The 10,760-nt window shown below is 36.4% G+C and overlaps 1 protein-coding gene across 1 annotated transcript in view; it reads left to right on the forward strand.

Moving 5' to 3' along the window:
- YTHDC2 (YTH domain containing 2) overlaps window positions 1–10,514 on the forward strand; it is a 30,437-nt gene extending 19,923 nt beyond the window's left edge. Inside the window, exons 22-30 of the mRNA XM_042015245.1 lie at window positions 246–451; window positions 873–1,068; window positions 2,188–2,297; window positions 4,256–4,545; window positions 4,951–5,128; window positions 6,044–6,244; window positions 8,117–8,299; window positions 9,491–9,594; window positions 9,733–10,514. Of these exons, the coding sequence (XP_041871179.1) occupies window positions 246–451; window positions 873–1,068; window positions 2,188–2,297; window positions 4,256–4,545; window positions 4,951–5,128; window positions 6,044–6,244; window positions 8,117–8,299; window positions 9,491–9,571 (1,445 nt within the window). The 3' untranslated portion in view covers window positions 9,572–9,594; window positions 9,733–10,514. The remainder of the gene's footprint in view (window positions 1–245; window positions 452–872; window positions 1,069–2,187; window positions 2,298–4,255; window positions 4,546–4,950; window positions 5,129–6,043; window positions 6,245–8,116; window positions 8,300–9,490; window positions 9,595–9,732) is intronic.
- Window positions 10,515–10,760: the final 246 nt, after the last annotated feature.

Here is a 10,760-nt window from a genome sequence, read left to right on the forward strand (position 1 = left end):
ATTCTGTTAAGTAAAGAAGTATTGTAAAAAGGAATTCTGTTCTACATTGGTATGAAACCCCTTACCAGGTAGGATTTCAGTGTAACGGTTTCTTCTTGGTGCTGTTAGTGTTGGCAGTTGTGAAAAATGCAACTAATTTGTAGTTTATTTCACTTCTTTTTTTTTCAAATTCCTTCTGAGAAGCAAAAAAATAGATCTTAAATACAAACAAGTATAACATAGTTTTGACCTCTTTCTTTTTTCAGGTTTTGTTAGAGCCAGAGGAGGAGCTGATATTAGAGATGTTAATGCTAATTCTGAAAACTGGGCTGTAGTTAAAGCTGCCTTAGTGGCTGGGATGTATCCCAATCTTGTGCATGTAGACAGAGGGAGCCTGGTTTTAACTGCACCAAAGGAGAAGAAAGTGCGATTTCATCCTACCTCTGTTCTCAGTCAACCTCAGTATAAAAAGGTAAAGCCACTTTGAACTTTGTAGAAAATATTTTTTCTGGCAGGTGATAGAATGAAAAATTGGAGTTGGTTTATTTTTCCAATATTTCAGTTAGTCCTGCTAAGTGGAGCAAGACAAAATGGTAAAAAGAAAAAGCTAGTTTTAAAAGTATTTTGAAGATGTAACAATCTCTACTTATTGCGATGAGGAAAAAGTTCTGCTCTGAAGCTGGTATTTCTTTAGATCCTCTTTTAAAGCAAAATACTTTGTTTCAAGGTGATAGAGTAAGTTGTGAGGTTGAATTTTCTTGTGCTTTTTTTATTCATGTATATGTAAATATTTATGTATTTATTTCTACATACATAAAATAAGACTTAAGTTTAAGTTCATTTTAAGTACACATAGAGGATAAAATAGCCTAGTCTTATTTGCTCCTGCACAGATTCCCCCAGTGAATGGCCAAAGTGCAGCTGTTCAGGCACTCCCTACAGACTGGCTTATATACGACGAAATGACGAGAGCTCACAGGATAGCAAACATCAGGTGCTGTTCTGCTGTAACGCCCATCACTGTGGCACTCTTCTGCGGGCCAGCTAGGTTACCAAGTAATGCTTTACAGGCATCTTCATCCTGTCAAGGTATATTGAAGTCTGGATTTGGAACGTTTACATTGGTGTTATACTAGTATGTGATTTGGCAAACTTCTTTTTTAAGTATATTTTCTGCATATTTTGGCTAATTCTTAAAACGGCAGATCTATATGTAGTTCCTGTAGCTGTTCAGGGGTAATTTGTAGGCTCTGTAACAAATATCTTGAGTTTTGTGAATCCTTGTATGTTTATAAGTTCAACTTCTACAGTTCTGGAGTCTCAGAAATTACCCTATAGTTTTTAAAGAAAAACTGCAACCAAAATATTTGAAGACAGTACTAATGCTGAGAAGTGTACTATGTATGTTTTTTCTGCAGCCTAGTTTAATTGATACTTTGAACCAGATGATTCAAACTGAGTAATGTAGTTACAATTAATATGGCAAATAATCATGTTACTTCCAGCTGACACATGCATTTTAAAGATTATTTTCTAGTGATAACTTTTAATGTCAATTAGCCATATGATTATCTAGAAGTAGTAGAGAATTTATTGAAATTACATTTTTTTCATATTTAAATGGAGTGCTGTAAGAGTAGATGCAAAAATAATCTATCTATTGTCAGTTCTGTAGAAATACTAGTTTGAATTGAAGTAAGAGTCCAAGCTGTTTTGAAGCTTTCCTGTCTTGCTCCTAAACTGTTGCCTTTAAAATGGTGTTAATGCTGATGGAATTGCACTTTGAAAAAGGAATCCTAAATAGCCATGTGTATATATAATTTTATTTTTCTTTATGGGGCTTTAAATATACTGTTATGCTAGGATATAAAGCATAGAGCAATGTGTGGTTTTATAAATAACTTCAGGCAAAAAATTGATAGTGGCTTATTATTGATGAAGGTGCATGAAAGAATCAGATTATATCAGTACAGGTGTTTACATAGTAGGGCCCTTAAGAGGTCTGGGAACTTGTTCTCCTAACTGAAGCAAAGACTTTCGCTAGGGTGTATATGCAGAAATGGAAAAGTGTGTTTACAAATGTTTACTTTTTAAATGAAAATTTAGAAGGAAGATTAGTTTATTGCTGGTAATACAGTAATGTTCAAGTTTTCGTATGTAAGTGTAAATAATACAGAAATGTTAATGCACTTTTTGTACTTAATTCAGGAGATGGGGTATCCAGTGATAGCAGTGACAGTGAGATGGAGGACAGAAAGACTTCTAATGTATCACTACTGAAGCTAGATGAATGGCTCCACCTCAAACTGGACTCTGAAGTAAGTAATCTATCACTGTCATGCTTGTTTCGTGTAGAAGAATATTTATGCCATATCATCCTAAAATGATTTTTAAAACAGTTGGATAACCAAAATTTTACTGTAAGAATGGCTGTCATGGTCCCTTCAGGTCTCTCAAATTTACAGGAGAATGTACTATGTGAGTTAACCTTTATTTCATGAGTTCAGTAAGAAATATGAAAAACATACAGGCTCAATCTCCTTTTGCCCAGGCTAGTCAGTTGTGTGAATTCACATATTCAGCATCCAAGTTCTTGGGCTTCCTATGGGTTGTAACAACCCATAACTCTTAAATCTTGCACCTGTGAGCAAAAAGGAACAAAGAGTTAGTTACCTAGCCAACTGTGAGAGTGCTCATCCCTCTTCCTCTGTCATGGTGTGGTTGTCCCACATATCACACTGGGAAGCAGGAAAGCCTCAGCAGTCAGCTGCTGTTTGGATCTACTCCAGAAGCACTTTGAGTAAGCTGATGTTTTATAATTTCCATCTTGGCAGTTTGATCCATTTCCATAGGTTAGCAGATTATAAAGAAACTGCCAGACAAAAGGAAACGGCTGCAGGGAACAGCAAGCTGCAGGTGGTAGTGGCTGCATAATGGCCCTTCGGTTCTTTGTGGACCCCTGTATTGCCTGTGTGGTGCTCCCAGCACACTAGGCCTTAGCTTGAACTGGATTAACCAAAATTTGAGGAGGAGTTGAGAGAACAGTCAAAATGGCATATTGTGTATTTCCTTTTCTGAGAGGGTGACTAAAGTTGCTTGACTTAAATGGAGCACCTGAAACTGCAACTGCTGAAATTGCTGTCACATTTTATAAAAAGAAGAAAAAAGCCCCAACCTTTGAAGACACAAGTTTTCCAGTTGTTGAGAAGCTCTGACTGTGTTAAAAGGTAGAGTAATCAGAGATCTTTTCCATCAAGTATGACTAAAGAGCCCATGACACTGAACCATGCTGTAAATCAAGTCCCTCCGGATGGGAGAGAATTTGCTGAAAGTCCTTGCAAGGAGTTTCAAAGATAAACTGAGACTTTTCCTTGAGTTTCAGTGCTTCCAGATAGTTGTTTATTAAGTCTTATCAGAGGAACAGAGCCACTTGCGTGACCCAGGTACAGCATAGAGCACAGAAAAGCAGGAGTGAGGCCTCTCTATCAAGATTTACACAGCCTTTTAAAGATATTTTAACCAATAGTTACTAAAAACATACATTATTTTCACTATGCTACCAATTATTCAGTAACACGGGCAGGAACTGCGGAATTCTCTATCCAATCATTCCAAACTACTTTTACTGCAGAACATGGAGTAGTAGAAGAAGGAGAAGAAGGTTTAGAGAGCAACAACAGTCCTCCATTTTGATATTTCTTACTCTTATCTAATTACTACAAAGCGAGGCCCAAAACCTCTAAATTTTTCACCCTGTGACAATCTTACATAGTAGTCTATCACCTAATTCACACCACTGTATTTTCTAGTTCTTGTCTGACTGTTGGTAATTTTTTCCAAGGTTGGAGGCTAAAACAGTGTTCTTCAGGGGGGTAAGAACCCTTAAAAACAGGCAGAGAAATATTCTCGGCACTCTGGGTTCCTACAAGCCCATAAATACAGACTGAATTGGCAGGAAGGGCATTAGACATGAAGAAACTGCTTTTAAAGAAAACATAAATTTCTAAAGTGAAAAGTGAAAAATCCTGTGTATTTACAATACAGTTTTAAGTTTTGTGCAGAGCTGCAGGAAATGTTTTAGGAATTACCTTGCACCTGCAGAAAGAAAAGATAACAGCTTAATTTAAACATGAGGTTTTCTTCCCTTTCCTGAGACTTTAGTCTTGCCTTTCAGTTTGCCAGAATGCCAGCTGCTGCCTGATAGGAAAGACCTAGCATACCCTTTGCCTAACTAATAACTTTTATTAGACTTTAACAGAACTGAAATTTATTGCAGGCTGCTGGTTTGCTGTTGCAACTCAGACAAAAGTGGCATAGCTTATTTCTGCGTCGTATGCGAGCTCCGTCTAAATCGTGGTCCCAAGTTGATGAAGCAACTGTAAGAGCAGTTGTAGCTGTTTTAACTGCTGAAGAACAGTCTGCAGGTCTGCAGCAGCCTTCAGGAATTGGTCAGAGACCAAGACCTATGGCTTCTGAAGATCATCTTTTAGCATCTGCATGGAGGTCAACTAACAGCAGAAAAAGTACAGCAGAAACTGAATTCTCTGACTCCTCTAATGCTGAAAAGTAAGCTGTTGAGATCTTCCAGAGACTGTAGCTTGTAATTTATTTACCTATAAAAGCATCACTTGAATTTCTGCTAGTATTAAGAAGAAAGAAGATATATAAATACAGCTGAAAGCTTTGATACCGTCCCTGTGCTGTGATTTCACTGAGAAGTATTTTGTATATACGCTGGCTGTTTGGGAGAGCAATCAGAAATAGTGTCCGTGACATGCTGCTTGGGAAGTAGCAGAAGAGGTGTAACCATAACACTCAGAATAAATGCATGCTTTTTTAATTTAGTGTTTAATATGTTTTGGAATTACTGTAATATATGTGGTCATCCAGTAGGCTGATAAGTAGATACAGATTTTTCTGTGACCTCTTGCAAAACTCACAGTCTGTCGTGTATCTACGTTTACTTTTTAGAGTTCTAACGAAGTCTCCACGTCCCATGCTTCATCAGCCAAAGCAGTACAAACGAAGAAACATTTTGCACTCCAAACAAACTTCAGATGACAGATCAGATCAGTCATCAATGAAGTCTGCAGACAGCAGTAGCTTCCCTAGCCCCTGTGCTAGCCCATCGTCTCCAATATCTGGAAAGGTAGAGTTCTCATAAATATATTACCCTGTTCTTCAAAATTAATGGAATCTCTTGCTGGTATCTTTCAGCAGCTATCAGGTATTGTATTGATAAATTAAGAACATAACTTAGATTTTCATTGTTAACAACTGCATAATGTTTCTTTCGGAACTGAAAACCAAGAATAGATATCCTTGTTATACTAGTTTAATAGAGTAAAAATATTATTCTTTTCAGACTTCTGAAGTAAGGCTATTCAAAGTAGAAAAAACATCCAATTTTTGGGGAGTTTTTGTTTTGTTTTTCTTTTTGAAACTTGGTATAAATAGTGACAGTGTATACAGTAACATGAACTCTGTGGATTCTATCTTCTGTTTCTGTTATAGTATACATTGGTATTGATTCTCTTAATTTTTGTGTTATCTGCCTCATTATGACTGCTTGGCAGTTTTTTTGATGATTATTTTAATAAAGCATACATTTTTAGTGAGGTTATTTTCATAAATCTCATTAATATTTTTTTAGTTCAGCCAGTGTTACAGGGAGAAAATTTGTTTTTCTGAAAATGGAAATGCAACTAGTGTGCTGCAGGCTGTAGTCTAGGGTGATTAATTTTGTGTCATCTGAAGGTGTCTCAGACTTCAAAGAATTGTAATTAATCACTAGACTATTAGGCCTGTTCTGCTGTAATTGTATGCTGCCCCTCAGGAATGAATTATAATTTTGAAAACTGTGTAAAAATGTAAAATAGATGGAAAGTACACTTTTAGGTCAATTCTGACAGGAACAGCTGATAGATAGCATGTTTTTTGTACAATCTTGGAGAAGAGAGGAAGAGCTCAGTGAAGGGTCTGTCTGCATGTGTGTAAAACTTCAGAACTAAAGCCGAGTTTATTTTATTGTATTAATTAATTTAATTTAATTTAATTCTTTCAGGGTTCTAAATCACCTTCACCAAGACAATATATGCCAGTTCGGTACTTTATAATGAAAAGTAGCAACTTCCAGAACATTGATATTTCTCAGCAGAAGGGTATATGGTCCACTACGCCAAGTAACGAACGAAAACTGAATGGAGCCTTTTGGGAGAGCGTAGTTTACTTAATATTTTCTGTTCAAGGGTCTGGACACTTCCAGGTGAGTCCTTAGCTGATACCAACTGTTGGTGCTGGTTGATGGTTTAGGAGAGTGCAGCAAATGGCTGTGTATAGTACGGAGGGCTTTGCTAATGGCTTCTGACTTTCTGATAGGTAGAGTATTGGCCAGTGTCTCTGGTTGCTGAAGAAGGAGTACTTTTTTCTTCTCCAAAATAGTCCCTTTTAAAGAACTCAGTTTGTCCCTCAAAGGGTAAAGCTAAATTGCCTCCAAACATAGTGAGTCAGAATAATGCTTCTACCCTACATAAATGCTTTAAAACAGCAACAATGGAGCAAACAAAAAAATCCATACAGATCAGGGGATTGCTGCCTTTTTTTTTGCATGCCAAAATAAATATTGTAAGTGAACAAGAAGATACAATCAAGTCACAGCTTTCTAAGGCCAGGGAACTCATATGTCTTTAAAACAAATTTTAATACAAACTGTTTTGCTGGAACTACAGTTTTTCAAAGTTAAGAAACTGGAAAGTCACGGCCATGATTCTTCCAAAACTGTCTTGAGTTCACATTTAGTGAGGTATTTATCAAGAATTTGCTGACAAATTTGTGGCCAGTTTAAGGACTTGACCTGCTAGTGCAAAGTTGCAGATTAGCTGTGTTGTAGAGACTGCTAAAATCAATTATTCCAAGTAAAGAAAGTTCAATTTACCTCTTCATATGTTATAAACTATTCGTAGAAGTCAGCTGAACTTAAAATTTAATGAACCAGTTGAAATGCAGAAATCTTGGTGATACCACTGAAGGACTGTGGTGAAATGTACATATATGTACAATGATTTGGCAAATGCAGATGCCATACTGGAAACTAATGTTCAGCATGCCAGTTGAATCTGAAAACGGGCTGTTGTATTGGAGCTCTTAGACAAGAAAGCTGGAAGGGGAAGACACACTGAAGTCAGGACGTAGGTGGATTATGTTGCCTTGCCTTTCCAGTTTTGACGATGCACTGGACCTTCATTGAAATGTGAGATTAACATTCCTAAGAATATTCCTTGTCTCAGGCGTCTCTTTACTTTCCACCTTTATTTTTCCTCTGTTCCTTTTATTAATTTGCATTGATTTTCATTTAAGGCTTGAGCTGTCGAAGACTTCATGACTACCAGCAGTGTGTGCTGGTAACTTCAGGCAGTGCACTGCATCTCTTGGACTCCTAAGTCATAACTCGAGTAAATTTGCCTGAACAGTTGATAAATTGTGCGTGTCCTGGGTTTAGTTTTGGTTTCTTTGCGGGGTGTGTGTGTGTATATTTAAGGGGCATCCTTAGATAAGTTAGATGCAGTCTTGGATTTGTGTTTTCTTTCATTTTCTTCCTGAATACTTTTGTTGGAATTTCTTTGAGCTTCATTGAAGAAGGAATTTTAGGCAGCTTTGACTTCTTTCTTTGAAGAGCAGCTACATACTTCTAATTGTGTATGAAAGTTTGTTAACAAAGAGGGAACAAGGGAAGGAAGGAATGGATTTTTGAAAGAATTTTGTACAGGTAGCAAGGAATAGCTGATGGACATAGAACATTCATCTTTGATACCTTGCGCTTTAAATGTTTTTACAATAACTTTTCAACCTCTGGTACAGAGCTTAAAAAAACCCTTGAGTGGTAAGTGTGAGAGATGAATTGAAAGACATCCTTTGCAGTCAAATTCTAGAAGGTATATTTGAAGTGGAAAAAAAAAATCATACTTCTAACTTTCTAGGTGTAAGTATTTTGGAAGATCCAGCTTTGTGTGGGTGAGTGTTTGAATCGCTTTGAAACTAATTTGAAAGTTTCATATGAAGTCCACTCATTTATTAATTCCGGGATAAATAGATACGCTCTCATTATGTCTGTTCTTTCATATTTCGATTTTTCTTCCAGGGTTTTGCTAGAATGGGTTCATCAATAGGATGTGAGAAAAGTCAGGACTGGGGATCTGCTGGATTTGGAGGTGTATTTAAGGTGGAGTGGATACGCAAAGAAAGCATTCCTTTTCCGTTTGCACACCATTTGCTCAACCCTTGGAATGGCAATAAGAAAGTACAAATAAGCAGAGATGGCCAGGTAGTTTTTCTCTTCCAAAGTCTTCTTTACTTGGTAGAACTGTGTTTTGTTTGTTAGCTTGTTCAGCCGTGAACTCAGCTGTGCTCATGTATCTGTTAATCTGAATCACAGTTCCTTGGTACTGTACTCATTGTACCTTCTGCTAATGCAGAATTACTGTTGAAGTAGTGGATTTGTTAAACGAGTTTCTTGCGTAATGTTGTTTAAAAAAAATATTTAAAGCTGGATTTTTCCAAAATAAATGTGGTTTTGTTGTTTTTTTTTTTAATTTGTGGAGGTTTGTTTCCTGTTTGATTCAGATGTGTTCTTCGAGATGAGATAGTCTGTCATACCCAAATAACTGTTCATAATTAGAGGTTTGTGTTTTCCATAAAGCCTGAAGAGAATCTTGATATTTGAGGCAGAATAAAGCTTAATACTGTTCTCCAATTTGTTAAAGCTAAATTCAACTACAAAAAGCCAGAAAAGAATTGGCCAAGAATTCTCTGTGGCAGTTTCTGCATTCTCCTCACTCTCCTCCCAAAACATCTCCTTGGTACAAGATTCTAGAGCTAAATTTTTTGTATTGTCTTCTCACTGCTTCCCCAAAACCTCTCCAGTTGTAAAAATGAGGAAAGTATCATACTGTAAGAACAAGGAAAGGAACATAGCACATATTGAAGTTGACAGTGCTTCTATTCTAAGTGGCTTTTAAGACCTAAAGAATGTCAACAATATCGAAAATAAGTGATTTATATTAATATCTGTGATTCCACCAAGAGCTACTGCTTTATCTGTGACCTGCCTTATCACATTCTCCACTGCACTTAATGGAATTAAACTTAAAAGATGTGGAGAATAATGATCTTTAGTTAATAAGGAAGTGACCTGTGGAAGGCATGAATTATATGGTGCATCTGTTCTTGTGGTGTGTTAATTGGGAATTCTTTTGTGGTAACTGACATCTTGCCTGAATCAAAAAACCCCAAACAACCTGTAAGCCAGGGTTGCTTATGAAAGTTTTTAATCTGCTGTTGAGCACTTGTTGTAGGGATACTCCTAATAGGTGTTAAAATAGCAAAAGTAACAACTCTTTCAGAAAGACTGGAAGTGTTCACCAGCAACCTCTTGTAAGTATTTTGTAATAAATAGTTTTTATATGCACAGGGGCAGCAGTGCTAATAACTTTTCTAATTTCCTGATCATTTCTAGGAGCTGGAACCACAAGTTGGAGAGCAGTTGCTGCAGCTTTGGGACCATATTCCTTTGGAAGGAAAAAGCTCAACTGATTAAGCGTGTCAGATAATGTGATAGAGGTAGTTACTGTTTCATGTATTGCTTTCTGGTTTTATAGTATCAACATGCGCTGTATCATTACAGTACTATCATTTGTAGCTTGTGGAAGAGCAGGTACACGAAAGACTAAGTATTTTCTTCCTTTTGATTTTTTCTAGCTGACATTATTGAAACATCAGCTCTAACCACTAGAACCAGCAGCATGCCTACAATACCAAGACAAGGAAGATGGCGCAACAAACTAACTCCTGAAGCTGTTGATCATAATGTGCAGATAGCAGTGGAAAAAAAAGAGGGAATTATGTTTGTTTCAGTGTTTCCTTGTTGTAAAAAATGTCAATAAGGTTATCCGCCAATCTTTTTTTGACTGAATTATTTTTTCTACAGTAGTGTGCAGATATTTAAAAGTGTGGTAAAGTTCAAAACTAAGTTTAAATCGGTGCACTACATGTAAGTTGTTTGTGGGTTTAAAATAGCACAGCAGACAGATTACATTTAAAGTGTTCTAAATCCAGTAAATGTATGAAAAAAACAGTTCAATGTTAATTAATCATTCTTGCAGTTTGAATAAAATAAATAAATAGAGAATAGATATCTCCAGATATGTTGGGAGATTCCCTAACTGTTTGGTGAACTTCTGTATGCACAGTACAAGAAAGAAGAATATATTCATGCAGACAATTAGACAGCTGGAGAATGCTAATTTTTGAATTTTAATTTAAATACAGAAGGGAAAGGAGTGTGAAACTTTAGAGTGTGGGTTGGTCCAGTGGTGTTTCCAGTTTCAATCTTTTTTTTTTGCCCTTAAAAATACTTACACTTTGACAAGGTAAAACAGTCTTTGAGAGGCCTGTGGCCAAATGCTATCATTAACTTGACCATTGTTAAAAGATTTCTACTTCTTTTATAAAAAATAAAAAATAATTACCAGTACAACTTCCTTTATCTTTCAATGTAGTCTTCAATTTTTCTTTCTATACCTCGTCTTTCAAGCTCTTTTCTTTCTTCTGTACTACTGTTGTTTTGGTTTATTGGGCTTTTCCTTAGTCATTAATTTACTGTAATGTAAGGCTGTTACCAATTCAATCTGCTCACTGTCAGCAAAAATGTGCTCATTCTTAGGTTAAACCAAGAGCTTTTTCTGTGTCTGAGCTTCTACTTAATTTCTCATGTCTTCTCAGGATGT

This window comes from Corvus kubaryi, unplaced genomic scaffold (assembly GCF_017639235.1).
Source record: "Corvus kubaryi isolate FWS band 111438036 unplaced genomic scaffold, C.kubaryi_AGA036_p1.0 split3-37296, whole genome shotgun sequence".
Lineage (NCBI taxonomy): Eukaryota > Metazoa > Chordata > Aves > Passeriformes > Corvidae > Corvus > Corvus kubaryi.